We start from the raw sequence: 18,706 nt of genomic DNA on the forward strand, positions 1-18,706 counted from the left end.
TTGTATGTATTCTCTTCCCATTGCAATAGAGACATGTTCCTTTTAGTTTGTGGCTACCAGCTCAACTCATTTGGGTCAAGTTAACTTCTAATAACCTATAATAAAAATACATTTTCCAAAAAAATTCATTGAGGCACAATAAAACTATTTTAGAAAAATTTGAAAGCCCTTTACACAATCTTAATGCTAAACAAATATAATTAGTTAACCAATATAAAATTTAAAAATCTTAAGTGAATTAAAAGGGATTATCTCATAATAATCTCTATATGAATGTCTACTAAACACTGTTGGACCATTTAAATCAGAATTTCAAAATAAAATTGTAAGGCTTTTCTGAATATAGCTAGAAGCTCACAGGAAAGAAAAGAAGCATTACTTACCTTTGAAAGTGGATATATTTCTATTGGGAAAATAAGTGTTGCAAATATAAATTTAATCGACCATTATTTAATACTCTGTAGTACTTTCGTTCCACTTTATTCCACCGAATAATGGCAGTCCACCTCCAGTATTCTTGCCTGGGAAATCCCATGGACAGAGGAGCCTGGCGGGCTACAGCCCATGGGGTCTCAAAAGAGTCGGACGCGACTTAAGGACTAAACAACAACAAGAAAACTACAGATATCCGTTGAGAAACCAAAGAAGAAATGTAAAATAAAATATACAACAAAAAGTAGAGTCCCCTTTGTTTTCTATTGCGTACATAAGTGGGTGCAGTAACTTCTGAGGACTCTGAGCGCCGCTGTTCACCTACTACGAGAGAACCGCAGCCAGCGCTCAATCCAGATTCTCAGGGCTCCAGCTACACAAAGCTCCACGGTTCCTGCAAACCAGCTCCAGGGCTGCAGCGAAACTCACTTCAGAATTTAAGGTGCGCAGGCCGCAGAGACTTCCTGCACCCAGAGTAAGAAAAAGGAATCAGCCAAAACACAGCGTGCCCAGTGAGGACATAGCGAGAATCCAGTCACCAGACAACAATGGCCGCTCAAAGGAATCGCTCCTACCTCAGCGCGCTGATCCAGCTCTGCCTTCTCTGTATGTCGTGGGAGACCGAAGCTCGGCAGATCCGCTACTCGGTTCCCGAGGAGTTAGAGAAAGGCTCTTTTGTGGGCAACATCTCCAAAGACTTGGGACTGGAGCCCCGGGAGCTAGCGGAGCGAGGAGTCCGCATCGTCTCCAGAGGTAGGACGCAGCTTTTTGCTCTGAACCCGCGAAGCGGCAGCTTGGTCACCGCAGGCAGGATAGACCGGGAGGAGCTCTGCGCTCAGAGCGCGCGGTGTCTGGTGAGTTTTAACATTCTTGTGGAAGATAGGGTGAAACTTTTCGGAGTAGAAATAGAAGTAACTGATATCAATGATAATGCACCAAAATTTCAAGCAGAAAATCTAGATGTAAAAATTAATGAAAACGTCGCTCCAGGAATGCGTTTTCCTCTCCCGGAAGCTGTTGATCCAGATGTGGGCGTGAACTCCCTACAGAGCTACCAGCTCAGCTCCAATAAGCACTTCTCTCTGGCAGTTCAAAGCCGTGTCAATGGCGTTAAGTCCCCGGAGCTGGTGCTGGAGCACGCTCTGGATCGCGAGGAAGAGGCAATGCACCGTCTGGTTCTCACTGCCGTCGACGGGGGAGACCCTCTCCGATCTGGCACTGTCCTCATCAGTGTGACTGTTTTCGATACAAATGACAATGCACCCGTTTTCAGTTTGCCTGAATACCGAGTGAGTGTTTCGGAGAACTTGCCTGTGGGCTCACGGCTGTTGACAGTCACCGCCACCGACAGGGATGAAGGTGCCAATGGAGAAGTGACATATTCATTCCGAAAATTACCTGACACACAATTGTTGAAATTCCAACTAAACAAAAATACTGGGGAAATAAAGCTATCAGAAAATCTAGATTACGAAGAGACCGGTTTCTATGAAATAGAAATACAAGCTGAAGATGGAGGGGCATATCTTGCAACTGCTAAAGTATTGATTACAATAGAAGATGTAAATGACAATAGTCCAGAGGTAACCATCACATCTCTGTTTAGTCCCCTGATGGAAGATTCACCTTTGGGGACTGTTATAGCTCTTTTAAATGTGCATGATCTGGACTCTGGGCAGAATGGACAGGTCACCTGTTCCATATTGGGGAATCTACCATTTAAATTAGAAAAATCGATTGATAGTTATTATAGATTGGTGACACACAAAGTTCTTGACAGGGAACAGGTATCCTCTTACAATATCACATTAAAAGCCACAGATGGAGGAAGTCCACCCCTATCAACAGAAACTCACTTCATCCTGCAAGTGGCAGATATCAATGACAACCCCCCTACCTTCTCTCACATCTCCTACTTTACCTATATCCCAGAGAACAACCCCAGAGGGGCCTCCATCTTCTCAGTGACTGCACTGGACCCAGACAGCAAAGAAAATGCCCAGGTTATTTACTCCCTGGCTGAAGACACTATCCAGGGGGCACCACTATCCTCCTATGTCTCCATCAATTCTGACACAGGAGTCCTATATGCACTGCGATCCTTCGACTATGAGCAGTTCCGTAATCTGAAGATGCAAGTGACAGCCACTGACAGTGGGGACCCACCACTCAGCAGCAACGTATCACTGAGCATATTCGTGCTGGACCAGAATGACAACGCGCCAGAAATCCTGTATCCTGCCCTCCCTACCGATGGCTCCACAGGCGTGGAACTGGCACCCCGCTCTGCAGAGCCAGGATACCTGGTTACCAAGGTGGTGGCAGTGGACAGAGACTCAGGCCAGAATGCCTGGCTGTCCTACCGCCTGCTCAAGGCCAGCGAGCCAGGACTCTTCTCTGTGGGGCTGCACACGGGCGAGGTGCGCACAGCGCGGGCGCTGCTGGACAGAGACGCGCTCAAGCAGAGCCTGGTGGTGGTGGTCCAGGACCACGGCCAGCCCCCTCTCTCGGCCACCGTCACGCTCACGGTGGCTGTGGCCGATAGCATCCCAGATGTTCTTGCTGATCTGGGCAGCTTGGAGGTCCCGCCGGCCTCTGATGCTTCAGACCTCACCCTGTATCTGGTGGTGGCGGTGGCCGCGGTCTCCTGCGTCTTCCTCGCCTTTGTCATTGTACTGGTGGCGCTCAAGCTGAGAGGCTGGCACACGTCGCGTCTGCTCCAGGCTTCCGGAGGCGGATTGGGTGTACCAGCCTCGCACTTTGTGGGTGTGGACGGGGTACGGACTTTCCTGCAGACCTATTCCCACGAGGTCTCTCTCACCGCGGACTCGCGGAGGAGTCATGTGATCTTTCCGCAACCCAACTACGCGGACACACTCATCAGCCAGGAGAGCTGTGAGAAAAAAGATCCTCTGTCTTTGTTAGATGATTCGAAGTTTCCTGTAGAAGATACCCCTTTGGTGCCAGTGAGTTCTATCTTTGCTCCTTTTCTCACCTTTAAGAATTATGATCAGTTTTACTCCTAGGTTTGCAGCATGATCGTGGGATCCTAATCCTATTTTTTTCACGTTTTCGTCCATTTCAGTGGCATTCACTTCTTGCTAAAACATTGAGGAATAGAACTTGATAGTTATTAAGACTGATATGTTTTTACTTTCTGGAAAATATTCACTTAATCCCAGTGAAGGTTTATTATCATAGGCTATTATGCTTAGCTTCACAGAGTCTTGTGTTTTATAGTTTTGTTGTATGATACTGGCAATTCCTAAGAGAGGACTTTCATACAGAAGTGTCTTGTCAATTTGTGTGCTCTCCTGGTGGCTACATGCTGAAATCCTTAGACAACCCTGCCTCTTGTTTTGAAGTCAGGCCTGGTAAGAATAGGTAAATGTCAGAAACAAATGCATTAGCTTACTGGAAATCCTGCCAATTTTCAGTAATATTCTATTAACAATTCATAACAACATGTGCTTAAATTTTTGAAGTATAATCATACCTGGTAACACTGCAGCATCCATTTTGCCTGTGATTCTCATTTCATACTGTCATGTGGAAGATATACCATTTTAATTTTACTTTCCTTGTTCTATAGGGACTCTAGAGAACTGATAAAAGGTATTATGTTAAGCAGACTTGAGGTTCTGCTTTCTCTGTACTTTTTTGTTAAATTCTCCAATCTCTAAGGCTGAAATATATATATAATTTAGGGAGATAGATTGGTACATGTTCCCAAGTACAGGAGCAAAGAGGTATGCCAAAGTCATTTCAGTGACTATAGAGAGAATGGAAACTGAAACTCTGAAAACTCTGAAATTTATAGTCAAAATAAACTTAAAGTTAAAAAAAGTCATTTCTGCATGAGAGGTGAATCAAGCAGAGAAGTACACAGAATTCTAAACAGATGATCAGTGGAATTACTGATGAGTCCATTTAAAGTGATGATAGTGATGTGTTTGCTTTGATCTCTTACTATTCTATTAATTTATTATTAATATTCTTCTAAACTAATATGGTAGCATAAGGTCAAATCATGCCCTAATGTGTTTTAAAGTGTTTATGAGACCATGATTTTTTTCCCCATGTCATTCAACTTTTGTTCAAGGATATGTGTGTGGAAAAAGAGCATAGTTATTATCTTTGGAGTTATAGTTAATAACTTTTATTTTTTAACTTCCAAATAATTGAATCATTTAAATGTCTGACCATGAGAGTCAAAATTATTCTGCATATGTTTCAAATAATGTTATTATTTTGAAAAAACACAGGTTTAAAAAAACCTACTCTTTTGGCATGGTAGCTATTGTTAGCAAGTATCTTGAAATATAATTATTTAAAAGCAATATAGGTCACCTTAGATGATGGTAATGAGTACTAAAGTGGTTGTATTCTAGTTCTTAAATATGGGGGGATGGATTAAGCCTAGATTGAAGACCAAAAATAATTTTTATGCTTATCTTTAGTACTTTCCTTTGTGGAAACTTACTCTTAAAAGGATCTACTGTGATTGCCTCTGGGTAGAACTGGATAGCAGAAAGCAATGGAATAGGAGACCTGTTTTGCATTCTACATTCTTCTGTGCCTTTTAGATTTTTTAAAGAACTATTTCACCCTATTCAAAATCTATGTAAAATTTTAACATATAAAATATTGGTTTAGCCAAAAAGTTCGTTCGGGTTTTCCCGTAAGATGTTACAAACTTTTGGTCAACCCAATATATGATAGTTTTGACCATGTGAAAAAAAAAGTTTCATGAAGAAAACAGAATCACCGGAGGAACAAGGTTCAAATATTTCAGCTGCGATCATCTTGTCTTTAAAGACTTCCTGAAATAAAGCAGAAAACGTAAGCTGCGGTTCCACACGAAGCCTCTGGGCGCCGCTGTCGGCCAGTGCAGGGCAAGCTCTGAAGCCCGGGATTCCTCAGCCTCTAGCCAGGGATTTCCTGCGCAGCCACCGACACAGAGAGAAGGAAACCCGCTTATACACTGGAGCTCCTGGCCGCGCATTCTCCCTAGCACACAAGGATTCCCAGCCCCTAGACTGGGGGTTCCGCCTGTCCTGGGCCAAATGCTTTACCGGTGTGCCATGTGCACTTTCTCCAACTAGAAAGACTGGGACCCAGCAAGAACTAGAGTGCGCAATGGGAGGGAGCTGCACGCAGACACGCCCGGCTGACCGGAGGCAGGTACTGTTTCTCTTCCTGCTGCCTTTGTTCTACCCGGCGCTCTGCGAGCAGATCCGCTACTCGATTCCCGAGGAGCTGGCCAAGGGCTCCGTGGTAGGGAATCTCGCCAGGGATCTAGGGCTCAGTGTCCTGGATGTGTCGGCTCGAAAGCTGCGAGTTAGCGCGGAGAAGCTGCTCTTCAACGTAGACGCGGAGAGCGGGGACTTACTTGTGAAGGACCGAATAGACCGTGAGCAGATATGCAAAGAGAGAAGATGTGAATTGCAGTTGGAAGCCGTGGTAGAAAATCCTTTAAATATTTTTCATATCATTGTGGTTGTTGAAGATATTAATGACCATGCTCCTCAATTCCATAAGGATGAAATATACTTAGAAATCAGTGAATCTGTCAGCCCGGGGACTGGAACAATTCTTGAGCCTGCAAATGATCCCGATATTAGTATGAATTCACTGAGCAAATACCAACTAAGTTCTAATGAGTATTTCTCGTTAGTGGTGAAAGACAATCCTGACGGGGGCAGATATCCAGAACTGGTATTGAAGAAGGCCCTAGACCGAGAAACGCAGAGCGTTCACCATTTGGTGCTGACAGCCTTAGACAGCGGGGATCCGCCGCAAAGCGGCACAGCTCAGATCCGAGTCCTGGTGGTGGATGCCAACGATAATCCCCCTGTGTTCAGCCAAGATGTGTACAAGGTCAGCCTTCGGGAAGATGTGCCCCCAGGCACCTTCGTGCTGAGGGTGAGCGCTACCGATCAAGACGAAGGCGTCAATGCAGAGATCACCTACTCATTCCTTGGTGTGGCTGATACAGCCCGGCACGTGTTCTCTCTGGATTCTGCTACAGGAAACATCATAACTCATCAACCCTTGGATTATGAAAATGTAGGAAGATACGCCATGGTTGTGGAAGCAAAGGACAGAGGATCGCTCTCTACACGGTGTAAAGTAATTATTGAGGTTTTGGACGAAAATGACAACAGCCCAGAAATAATCATCACCTCTCTCTCAGATCAAATATTGGAAGATTCCCCGCCAGGAATGGTTGTGGCTCTCTTCAAAACACGGGACCAGGATTCCAAGGAAAATGGAGAAGTCACGTGTAATTTAAGTAGAGACATTCCGTTTAAAATTCATTCTTCTTCTAATAATTACTACAAGTTAGTAACAGATGGGGCCCTGGACAGAGAACGGACTCCGGAATACAACGTCACTATCACAGCCGTTGACCGGGGCAAGCCGCCCCTCTCCTCCAGCACTGCCATTACCCTACGCATCACCGATGTCAACGACAACGCTCCGGTTTTCCACCAGGCTTCCTATGTGGTCCACGTGGCAGAAAACAACCCACCCGGCGCTTCCATCGCCCAAGTCAGCGCTCGCGACCCAGACCTGGGACCCAACGGCCAGGTGGTCTACTCCATCGTGGCCAACGACCTGGAGCCGCGCGCGCTGTCGTCCTACGTGTCCGTGAACCCGCAGAGCGGAGTGGTGTTCGCCCAGCGTGCCTTTGACCACGAGCAGTTGCGCGCATTAGAACTGACGCTGCAGGCTCGCGACCACGGCTCGCCCGCGCTCAGCGCCAACGTGAGCCTGCGCGTGCTGGTGGGCGACCGCAACGACAACGCGCCCAGGGTGCTGTACCCGGCGCTGGGGCCCGACGGCTCGGCGCTCTTCGACACGGTGCCCCGCGCCGCGCAGCCCGGCTACCTGGTCACCAAGGTGGTGGCGGTGGACGCAGACTCTGGACACAACGCCTGGCTATCCTACCACGTGCTGCAGGCCAGCGAGCCCGGACTGTTCAGCGTGGGGCTGCGCACGGGCGAGGTGCGCACGGCGAGGGCCTTGGGCGACAGGGACGCGGCCCGCCAGCGCCTGCTGGTCGCTGTGCGCGATGGGGGACAGCCACCCCTCTCGGCCACCGCCACGCTGCTCCTGGTTTTCGCCGACAGCCTGCAGGAGGCGCTGCCGGACCTCAGTGACCGGCCCTCGCCCTCTGACCCCCAGGCTGAGCTGCAGTTTTACCTGGTGGTGGCCTTGGCCTTGATCTCGGTCCTCTTCCTCCTTACGGTGATTCTGGCCATCGCTGTGCGCCTTCGAAGCTCTTCCAGCCCCAGCGCTAGGGGCTTCTTTGGGTCTATTCTTTGTTCTAAGTCTGGTCCTGAGATTCCTCATACCTACAGTGAGGGAACGTTGCCCTATGCCTATAATTTATGTGTGCCTGGGAATCAAACTAATCCAGAACTTAATTTTCTCACATCTGTTGAACACTGTCCTGCCACACAAGATATTCTCAACAAAGATAGCTCTTCAGTGCTATTGGATAGCATTTTAACTCCTAGTATTGAAGCAGATAAGAACACTTTTAAACAGGTAAGTACTTAATACTTTTTATATTCCAGTATGCCAATATATTCTAATATAGCACTGTTATTTTGAGATTTTAGATTCCATCTCTTGATAAAATTCCTAAAATAAATCTATTTCAAACTCAAGGGTATTACTGTTAAGACTAAAGTTTACGACGCTGCAAACCCTCTACTATTCAAATATATTTTAAGGTGAAGTATATAGAGAAGGCTCAGGTCGATTTTTCATGAAATAGAATACTTTTTTTTTTTTTGGCGGTGTCATGTGGGATATTAGTTCTCTGACCAGGGATTGAAGCTGCACCTCTTTGCACTAGAAGCATGGAGTCTCAACCACTGGACAACAAGGGAAATCGCTAGAATACCTTTTAATTAAGGATAAGGATTTATGCTGTGGTATTTTAAATGACAACTCTAATGAGATCCACATTCTCTCCAATGTTTATTTTACACAACAAAGAAACATTGGTAAGAATTATAGTCTTAATCCTAACTGATGATTTTGTTGGAACCGTGCTAGTTACACAACCACAAATACTGCTCCCTTTAGTCAATAAAAAACAAAGGGAATCAAATCTAACCTGCAAGTTTTCAGTTCCAGTAGTCTGAAATTATTTTAGCAAGCCTTTTTAATAGTTATTCTTTTCATAAGTGCTCTTGGTAAACCTTTAACATCATATCACATAACTTTATTGTCTGCAATTTTATGCTTTACAAATACTTGTGATTCTCAAAGAGGGGAGTGTAATAACTTCCGAACAGGAGCAATAGTTGCGTTTTTCTTTCTCGTTGCAATAATAAGATTGGGCTCCAGGCGCCGCTGTTCACCAATTAGGGAACGGGAAGCTGCAAGCTACAGAGTCCCTCCCTCCCTCCTACCTCTTCCTCACAAAGCTGAGTGAGGTGGATACTCACAGATCCTGATGCTGAAAACTTAAAAGTACTTCTCTTCGCTCTCTAATATATTTTTGGATGTAGTCAGCCAGGGACTTCGTAGATACATAAGCTGATTCAGAACCTAAAGGCTCAAGAAACCGCGGAATATCGGCTCAGCCATGGCGAAGCGGGAACTGCTTCTGGATTGCAGCGGGCTGGTCCTACTGTTTTTTTTCCTGGGGACGCTGCGGGAGTCGGGGGCCGGGCAGATCCGATACTTGGTGCCGGAAGAGACAGACAAAGGCTTCTTCGTGGGCAATGTTTCCCAGGACCTGGGGCTGGAGCCCAGGGAACTGGCGGAGCGCGGAGTCCGCATTGTCTCCAGAGGAAAGACGCAGCTTTTCGCACTAAATCCGCGAAGTGGCAGTTTGATCACCGCGGGTAGGATAGACCGGGAGGAGCTATGTGAGGCGGTTTCCTCCTGTTTTTTAAACATGGAGATACTTGTGGAAGATACCCTGAAGATTTACGGAGTGGAGGTGGAAATAATGGATATTAATGATAACGCCCCTAGCTTCCAGGAGGAGGAAGTAGAGATAAAAGTCAGTGAACACGCAACTCTGGGATCGCGATTTCCTCTTCCTAACGCTAGGGATCCAGACGTGGGAATGAACTCCCTCCAGCGCTACCAGCTCAATCCTAACAGTTACTTTTCCTTGCAAGTACGAGGCAGTATGGATGGGGCCAAGAATCCTGAGCTAGTGCTGGAGGGGAGCCTGGACCGGGAAACACAGGCTGCTCATCACCTCCTCCTCACAGCCTTAGATGGAGGAGATCCCATCCGCCAGGGCACTGTTCCGGTTCGCGTGGTGGTCCTCGATGTAAATGATCATATCCCCAAATTTACACAATCTACATATGAAGTGAGCGTTCCTGAGAACCTCAGCTCTGGAACTCGGGTGCTCACGGTGAATGCAACTGACCCAGATGAGGGAATCAACGGGCAAGTAGTGTATTCATTCCGAAATGTGGAAAGCAAAGCTTCTAAAATATTCCAGTTGAATTCTCTATCTGGAGATGTCTTAATACAGGGTTCTCTGGATTTTGAGAAATATAGATTCTATGAGATGGAAATTCAAGCCCAAGATGGCGGAGGTCTCTCTACCACTGCTAAAATGTTGGTCACAGTTGTGGATGTGAATGATAATGCTCCAGAAATAACTATCACATCTTCTACTAATTCGGTGCTGGAAAACTCTCCTCCGGGTACGGTGATTGCTCTTCTAAATGTGCAAGATCAAGACTCCGGAGAAAATGGTCAAGTTTCCTGTTTCATTCCAAATAATCTGCCTTTTAAACTAGAAAAGACTTACGGAAATTATTACAAGTTGATAACAAACAGAGCATTGGACAGGGAGCAGGTTCAGAGCTATGATATAACACTGACAGCAACAGATCAGGGAAGTCCACCCTTGTCTACAGAAACTCACATTTTACTGAATGTAGCAGATGACAATGATAACCCACCCACTTTTACGGACTCCTCTTATTCTGCCTACATTCTGGAAAACAACCCCAGAGGGGCCTCCTTCTTCTCGGTGACTGCACTTGACCAGGACAGCAAAGAGAATGCCCAGGTCACTTATTCTCTGGCAGAGGATACCCTCCAGGGAGCACCTCTATCCTCCTACATCTCCATAAACTCAGACACTGGCATTCTGTATGCTCTGTGTTCCTTCGACTACGAACAGTTCCATGAACTGCAGTTGTGGGTGACAGCGCATGACAGTGGGAACCCACCACTCAGCAGCAACGTATCACTGAGCATATTCGTGCTGGACCAGAATGACAATGTACCCGAAATCCTATACCCCGCCCTCCCCACGGATGGCTCCACAGGCGTGGAGCTAGCACCCCGCTCCGCAGAGCCCGGCTACCTGGTCACCAAGGTGGTGGCAGTGGACAGAGACTCAGGACAGAACGCCTGGTTGTCCTACCGCCTGCTCAAGGCCAGTGAGCCAGGGCTCTTCTCGGTGGGGCTGCACACGGGCGAGGTGCGCACAGCGCGGGCCCTGCTGGACAGAGACGCGCTCAAGCAGAGCCTGGTGGTGGCGGTCCAGGACCACGGCCAGCCCCCTCTCTCGGCCACCGTCACGCTCACGGTGGCTGTGGCTGACAGCATCCCAGATGTCCTGGCTGATCTAGGCAGCCTGGAGTCTCCAGCCAGCCCCGAAGACTCAGGCCTCACACTCTATCTGGTGGTGGCGGTGGCCGCGGTCTCCTGTGTCTTCCTCGGCTTTGTCATTGTGCTACTGGCTCTCAGACTGCGGCGCTGGCACATGTCGCGTCTGCTCCAGGCTTCCGGCAGCGGGTTGGCTGGCGTGCCGGCGTCTCAGTTTGTGGGCGTGGACGGGGTGCGGGCTTTCCTGCAGACCTATTCGCACGAGGTCTCGCTCACCGCGGACTCTCGGGGGAGTCACGTGATCTTCCCGCAGCCGAACTACGCGGACACGCTCGTCAGTCAAGAGAGCTGTGGGAAAAGCGAGCCTCTTTTGATAACTGAAGATTCAGTTACAGGTTTAGGCAAATGTGATCCTACTGGTAATCAGGTGAGATTTATTTCCTGCCTTCCAATTGTTGATGTCTGTGCATAGGTCTTATAAGATTACTTTTTTTTCCCCCTGAGCCTATTGTATGAACTGTTTGGGAGGGGGTGTATGTTCTTGTATAAAGCAAAGCATGTGAAATTCTGTACTTTACCTTTCATCAGGTTATCATCATTTTCCAGGAAGGTTTTGTGAAAGTTTTTTTCTTCTTTTGGTCCTGGCAGGTTCTTTTGTTTCTTTGTTTGAATTTCAGAGGTCCAGTTCTGTTATCATTGGTTTTAAATTGAATTTTAGTAATATTTTTCTATCATCAGTGTTTGGCTATCAATGTAAACTGGTTGTGTTCAAGTTAATGATTCATAAACATTTTTATTTATTTCATTTCAGCTTTGTATTGCCTCCACAGATTTATACTTATATTCTACCATTATTTGTTTTACTTCTAATACTCATGTTGACTCAACAGCATACTTACTCTAGCTCTTTTTCTTCATCTATAATACATATACACACATACTCACACATATACACTTTTACACACAGAAGCTTTTTTTTCTGAGCACAAAACAGTTCTCTTTTGACTTTTGGTGATTAGTAATGTTTAGCTTCTGTTGATTATTTCAACCTTATCTCATTTCTTTGCCTCATTAAAGTAAGACATACTGACTCCCTTTTAAATATGAGGCTCTCTTGGGAGAGAAAATGTAGAACATATTTTTCATCTTAAGTTCTAGACATCTTTTCTATTTATACAGTGAAGTCACTAGATTGTTCTGAAGAAGTAGTTGAATTGTAGAACTGGTATTATTTCCTTTTATTCTTTTACTTGAACTTTAGTGTCTGTGTATTGTTGAAGAATTTTTTAATGTAGTAAATTCTCCTATAGAAATAATTTTTAATTTTGATCCAGTGCTTCTCAAAAAGTTATTTTCAAATCTGCTAAACATGTTTACATTTTTTAGATTTATTCATATGGAATATTTTGTGAATATAAGAGATGGAGTGGGTATTTAGACTTCATGAGATTGATTTAGCTGGTATTCCTCTGGATATTTTGTTTGTTTTCAGTATGCTTAGGAGTCTTGGACTCATCTTTATTTCCTTTGCAAACTCACTTTAAAGCATTTTATTGAAGTATGGTTGATTTACAGTGTTAATTTGTGCTGCATAGAAAGACTGATTCCATTCTATGGAATACACACACACACACACACACACACACACACACACATGGGCTTCCCTCATAGCTCAGTTGATAAAGAATCCACCTGCAATGCAGAAGACCCCAGTTAGATTCCTGGGTCAGGAAGATCCTCTGGAGAAGGGATAAGCTATCCACTTCAGTATTCTTGGACTTCCCTTGTGGCTCAGCTGGTAAAGAATCCGCCTGCAATGCAGGAGACCCTAGTTAGATTACTGGGTCAGGAAGATCCTCTGGAGAAGGGAAAGGCTACCCACCCCAGTATTCTGGCCTAGAGAATTCCTTGGACTGTATATTACATGGGCTGTCAGAGAGTCGGACACAGCTGAGCAACCTTCACTATATACATATGCTTTTTTCTCATTATGGTTTATCACAGGATGTTGAATATAGTTCCTTGTGCTATACAGTAGGCCTTGTTGTTCATCCATCCTTTTAATAGTTTGCATCTGCTAATCCCAAACTCTCAATCCTTCCCTCCTTCACCCCTTCTCCCCCTTGGCAATGACAAGTCTATTCTCTATATCTGTGTGTAAACTCATTTTTTAAATTGAAGTATAGTTGATTTACAACATTGTGTTACTTTCATGTAAACTCATTTTTATATTAAATAGTAGTATACTCAATTCTTGGGGCTTCCATGATGGCTTAGATGGTAAAGAATTTGCCTACAATGAAGAAGACCTGGGTTTGATCTCTGACTGGGGAAGATCTCCTGGAGAAGGGAATGGCTACCCACTCCAGTATTCTTGCCTGGAGAATTCCATGGACAGAGGATCCTGGTGGGCTACAATCCATGGGGTCACAAAGAGCCAGACACAACTGAATGATTCATACTTTCACTTTTTTTTTTTCATAATCAGTTCTTATGTTCAGAACCACCTTGTTATTGAACCTAATAGTTACCTAATAGTGTGTTATCTGAAGCAATGCCTAGGAAAGTTAAGGGAAGAAAGAAAACTTTTCTAGGGTATTGGTCTCAGGAATCATCTCCATAGTCAACAATTCAGCTCAACACTCTCACAGCACTTCTAGATATTTTGCCCAGATTACTTGCATATTCACCTTTCCTTTTAAGATATCCCTTCTCATTTCAGAACTGACCTTACTATGATTAACTATAAATTGAGTATCTAATGTTTGAGCAAAAAGAATTTCAGCTGTAAGGAAAGGGAAGTCCTGCAACAGCTGCCTAAATTTGTCTTGAAGTCAAGAAAAACGTTGAGTGTTTTGAGCATCATCAGGATAGAATTTATGCTTATGAGATTCCAAACTGAGGAAAAAGATTTAAGGCATTTTACTTGAATGGAAACTAGTTGAATAAAAGGAATATGAGGCTTTTGCTGGGAGAGGGAGGTTGTTCCGTATTTTTAAAAAACATAATCTGAACTAGTTAGGAGTTGGCAACCAAGATCTTAGAGAACAAAATGGAAAGGCTGGTTTTGACACTTGAGATTAAGAAGGTTATTTTGATTAGAGATAGATAAAGTTCTGTTGAGATGCAACTTAAGGTACAGTTAAATAAAAGGATAAAACTAGAACGCTCACATTTCATGTCATTAAATTCCTATAGTAACCTACTAGGGTACCCTTTTATATTTATGATGAAAGTGTAAAACACTTCATAATTCTTTTTGTAAATGTCTTTGATAAGTAACAAGGAAGACTTTATGGTATTGGCTATTCTTATCCTGAGTAATGCCCTATACAGCTCCGATCTCACCTTCTCTGATGAAAGGAGGAAACTCATATGCATATCAGATTGAAGATAATACTGGGTATCATTTCACAGCTGTCAAAATTTCCCCAAACCACTTGGTGGGGCTGTTTTTCCACGTGGTCTTCGTGGAGAGAAGACTACTTTTGTTCTTCCAATATGTGCATTTCCTCTGATTAGAAAAAGACAAACTTTCCTCATTATTGGATTAATGGCTCTTCTATAGGATCTCACCTCTAAGGAGCCCTGTTTGGTTATAAACACTGGAGAATAGACCTATCCAAAACTCCTAAACTGCCTCATTCACCATAAATCAGTTCAACATATCTGCTGGAATACTGAATCCCATTATTTACAAGGCTTCGGACTGCAGTTTGCTAAATAGACTCCGAGCGCCGCTGTTGGCCAATGCGCTGCAAGAACTAGCTTTCCGTGTCTACCCGAGTGATTTCTTGCGCAGTCACACAATCAAGTCCGAAGGAAGAGTAGCCAGTTCTCAGGCTTGCTACTCCGCAAATCTGATTCCGGAATACCGATTAGGTTGTCTTCAAACTGGGAGCGTTGAGTTTTCTATGTGGTCGATGTAAATATTTTAAACGCAATTTGCAAACCATCTCTTCACATCGGAGGCTGCAGCATCGCAGAGAAGAATGGGAAATAGGGCGAAGCAGAGAAGCAGTACCCGGCGGCGGCAAGTACTCTTTCCTTTCTTGCTGCCTTTGTTCTGCGGGGCGCTTTCCGAACAGATCCGCTATTCTATTCCAGAAGAAACGACCAGAGGCTCCGTGGTGGGGAATCTGGCCGAGGACCTGGGGCTGCATGTACAGGATTTATTGACCCGCAACCTCAGAGTTAGTTCTGAGAAACTATACTTTACTGTAAACACGGAGAATGGGAACTTACTTGTGAGTGACAGAATAGATCGGGAGTCGCTCTGTCCCCAAAACCCTTTGTGTGTTGTACCCTTGGAAATTGTAGCAGAGAATCCTATAAATGTTTTTCACATAAACGTGATGATAGAAGATATAAATGACAATCCACCTCATTTCCCCCAAAATAACATCGTTATACAAATCAACGAGTTTGCAATTCCAGGAACTCGGTTTGGTCTGGAGTCAGCTATCGATGCAGATGTAGGGCCTAACTCTCTTCAGAGTTACCAACTGAGCTATAATGAGCATTTCTCTCTCATGGTTGAGTATAATGCTGAAGGCAAGAATGCCCCAGAATTAGTGCTGGAGAAGCCCCTGGACAGGGAGCAACAGCGTTCCCACCTCCTGATCTTGACAGCCGTGGATGGCGGTGATCCCGTCCAAACTGGCACCACTCAAATCAGGGTCAAGGTCACTGATGCCAATGATAACCCCCCAGTGTTCAGTCAGGATGTGTACAAAGTTAGCCTGCGTGAGAACTCACCCCCAGGCACTTTTGTGCTAAAGGTGAAGGCCACTGACCAGGATGAGGGCATCAATGCAGAAATCACCTACTCCTTCAAAACACTGCGAGGTATTGGAAACATGTTTGTGCTGGATCATCAAAGTGGAGAAATTAAATCCAACGGTCCTATAGATTTTGAAATCAGTAGCAGTTATATCATAAGCATAGAAGCCAAGGACGGTGGAGGCATGACCGGTGAGTGTAAAATTATATTGGACGTTGTAGATGAGAACGACAATGCCCCAGAGGTGGTTTTCACTTCCGTGTCTAGTTCCATAACCGAGGATGCAGAACCTGGAACTGTGATTGCTCTGTTCAAAACGCATGATAAAGATTTGGGAGAAAATGGGGAGGTCACATGTCTCATAAAAGAAAAAGTTCCTTTTCGAATTGAATCTTCCGCCAATAATTACTACAAGCTTGTGACAGATGGCGCCCTGGACCGGGAGCAGACCCCGGAGTACAATGTCACCATCGCAGCCACAGACAGGGGCAAGCCGCCCCTCTCCTCCAGCAGAAGCGTCACTCTACGAATCACCGATGTCAATGACAACGCTCCAGTTTTCCACCAGGCCTCCTACGTGGTCCACGTGGCAGAGAACAATCCACCCGGCGCCTCCATTGCGCAAGTCAGCGCCTCCGACCCAGACCTGGGACCCAATGGCCGTGTCTCCTACTCCATCGTGGCCAGCGACCTGGAGCCACGACCGCTGTCGTCTTACCTGTCCGTGAACCCGCAGAGCGGCGTGGTGTTCGCGCAGCGCGCCTTCGACCACGAGCAGCTGCGCGCCTTCGAGCTGACGCTGCAGGCCCGGGACCACGGCTCGCCCGCGCTCAGCGCCAACGTGAGCCTGCGCGTGCTGGTGGGCGACCGCAACGACAACGCACCCAGGGTGCTGTACCCGGCGCTGGGGCCCGACGGCTCGGCGCTCTTCGACACGGTGCCCCGCGCCGCTCAGCCCGGCTACCTAGTCACCAAGGTGGTGGCGGTGGACGCAGACTCTGGACACAACGCCTGGCTGTCCTACCACGTGCTGCAGGCCAGCGAGCCCGGACTGTTCAGCGTGGGGCTGCGCACGGGCGAGGTGCGCACGGCGCGGGCCTTGGGCGACAGGGACGCGGCCCGCCAGCGCCTGCTGGTCGCTGTGCGCGATGGGGGACAGCCGCCCCTCTCGGCCACCGCCACGCTGCTCCTGGTTTTCGCCGACAGCCTGCAGGAGGCGCTGCCGGACCTCAGTGACCGGCCCGCACCGTCTGACCCCCAGGCCGAGCTGCAGTTTTACCTGGTGGTGGCCTTGGCCTTGATCTCGGTGCTCTTCCTCCTTGTGGTGATTCTGGCCATCGTCCTGAGCTTTCGGCGCTCCTCTAGCCTGACCACCTGGGGCTGTTTTCAGCCTGATCTCTGTTCTAAGACTGAACCTGAGGTTCTCCCCAACTACAGTGAGGGGACTTTGCCTTATTCCTACAATCTGTGCGTTGCGGATTCTCAGAAAACAAGGTTCGACTTTCTCACCTTGACACCAAAAGTGGTATCCCCACAAGATCTTTCCAATGAAGCTTCTTTGGTAGTAAGTGTCACTGAGGAGAATAACAAGTTAAGCTGTAACTCTGTTGCCTCTGTTCAAGTGAGTTTTAATGAATGCCTTTCATCTGCATATGGGTTTGGATTATTTTGAAACCAATATTTAAAAAAGAAAAAACCTTAAACAGAGTATATCTACTATCACTTCACTTTTGTTTGCCCACTCTGTCTTTTCTGTTTCTTTCTGGGTAGATCAGCAACTCTTATTATTAACCCTCAAGTATTTTAAATATTTTGACAATTTCATGAGTTATTCTATTATCCCCCCACAAAATCTCCCTTACTGTGAGATGTGGATACTACAATGCTGCTGCCATTCAAATATTTTTAATGGAAGCATAATTGTTTTTCCTGTGAGTGTTTCTCCTTTTTAGAACATCAATATCTTAGCATGTAAGGCTTTTCTTTACTCTTTTTTTTTTCTTTACTCTTTTAACTACAAAGTGAGAGGGGAATGCATACAAACATTAAAATTAAGGACATAATAATGACTACATAATATTTAGGTACATTTGCTAGGGATTCTTTGAGTACCATTGAACAGATAAATTTTATGTCCTACCTTTTCTCAGAGCTACCTGTTGATTTCATTGAAGTGTTAAAGATGTTATTTATGGTATACCTGCCACTTATGCTTATCCTCATAATATAAACCTTTACATATGTGAAAGCACAATAGATTTTTCCCCTATATTTTGGTGGGCTTCCAAATATATTACCAGTAAGTGTCAGTAACTGGAATTTGGTGTTTCCCAGAAAAAGGTGAGTTTATAATATTTTGGTTTCTAATTTTCCTAGACATTCTCTTTTTTAACTGAAGTATAGTTGATTTACAGTGTTGTGTTAGTTTCTTATGTACAGCAGTGATTCATATATACATATTCTTTTTTCAAATTCTTTTCCGATGTGGTTTATCACAGGATGTTGATCCTAAACATTCTTTTGAAATATATTAGTAGAGTCCTACCCATATCCTCAGCAAATGCTAGTTGGAATGCTTTCTTTTTTTATTTTATTGTGATTGTGCCCCTCCTACCATCTCATTGCAGCTTCTCCTTTGACTTTGGATGTGGGGTATCTTTTTTGGTGGGTTCTGCACCTTTCTGTCCATGGTTGCTTAGCAATTTGTTGTGATTTTTGGCACTCTTGAAGTTGGTGAGCACATGTCTTTCTACTCTGCCATCTTGAACCAGTGTCTCTGTAATGCTTCTATTTTGTTCTAAAAATGTGTGTCTTCTTCACTTGATTTCCTGTCAAGTGTGATTCTGATAACGTGTACAATCACATTTCTTATTTTTAGGT

General features: G+C 45.4%; 1 protein-coding gene and 1 long non-coding RNA gene across 20 annotated transcripts in view; one reads left to right on the plus strand and one right to left on the minus strand.

Annotated features, from left to right (window-relative positions):
• LOC147369546 (protocadherin gamma-C4) overlaps positions 1-18,706 on the plus strand; it is a 185,828-nt gene that overhangs the window by 79,456 nt on the left and 87,666 nt on the right. The window contains exon 1 of one of the 19 annotated variants that reach the window (XM_086412079.1): positions 893-3,398. The exons of 14 other annotated variants lie outside the window; for them this stretch is intronic. In XM_086412079.1, coding sequence (XP_086268205.1) covers positions 981-3,398 — 2,418 coding nt within the window. In that variant the 5' untranslated portion in view covers positions 893-980. Of the gene's footprint in view, positions 1-892; positions 3,399-3,585; positions 7,990-8,231; positions 11,471-12,427; positions 17,448-18,706 lie in introns of those variants that run through there. 4 more of the 19 variants (XM_086412077.1, XM_086412069.1, XM_086412083.1 and 1 more) reach the window with 4 other exon arrangements.
• On the minus strand, positions 450-1,223 carry LOC147369547 (uncharacterized). Its single transcript, XR_015167548.1, has 2 exons — positions 1,008-1,223; positions 450-896 (listed from the first exon to the last, which is right to left on the minus strand). It is a non-coding gene; the product is annotated as an uncharacterized LOC147369547 (long non-coding RNA).

The sequence above is a fragment of the Bos grunniens genome, chromosome 7, assembly GCF_055505025.1.
Source record: "Bos grunniens cultivar Pamir isolate PY7600 chromosome 7, Bosgru_T2T1.0, whole genome shotgun sequence".
Taxonomy (NCBI): domain Eukaryota; kingdom Metazoa; phylum Chordata; class Mammalia; order Artiodactyla; family Bovidae; genus Bos; species Bos grunniens.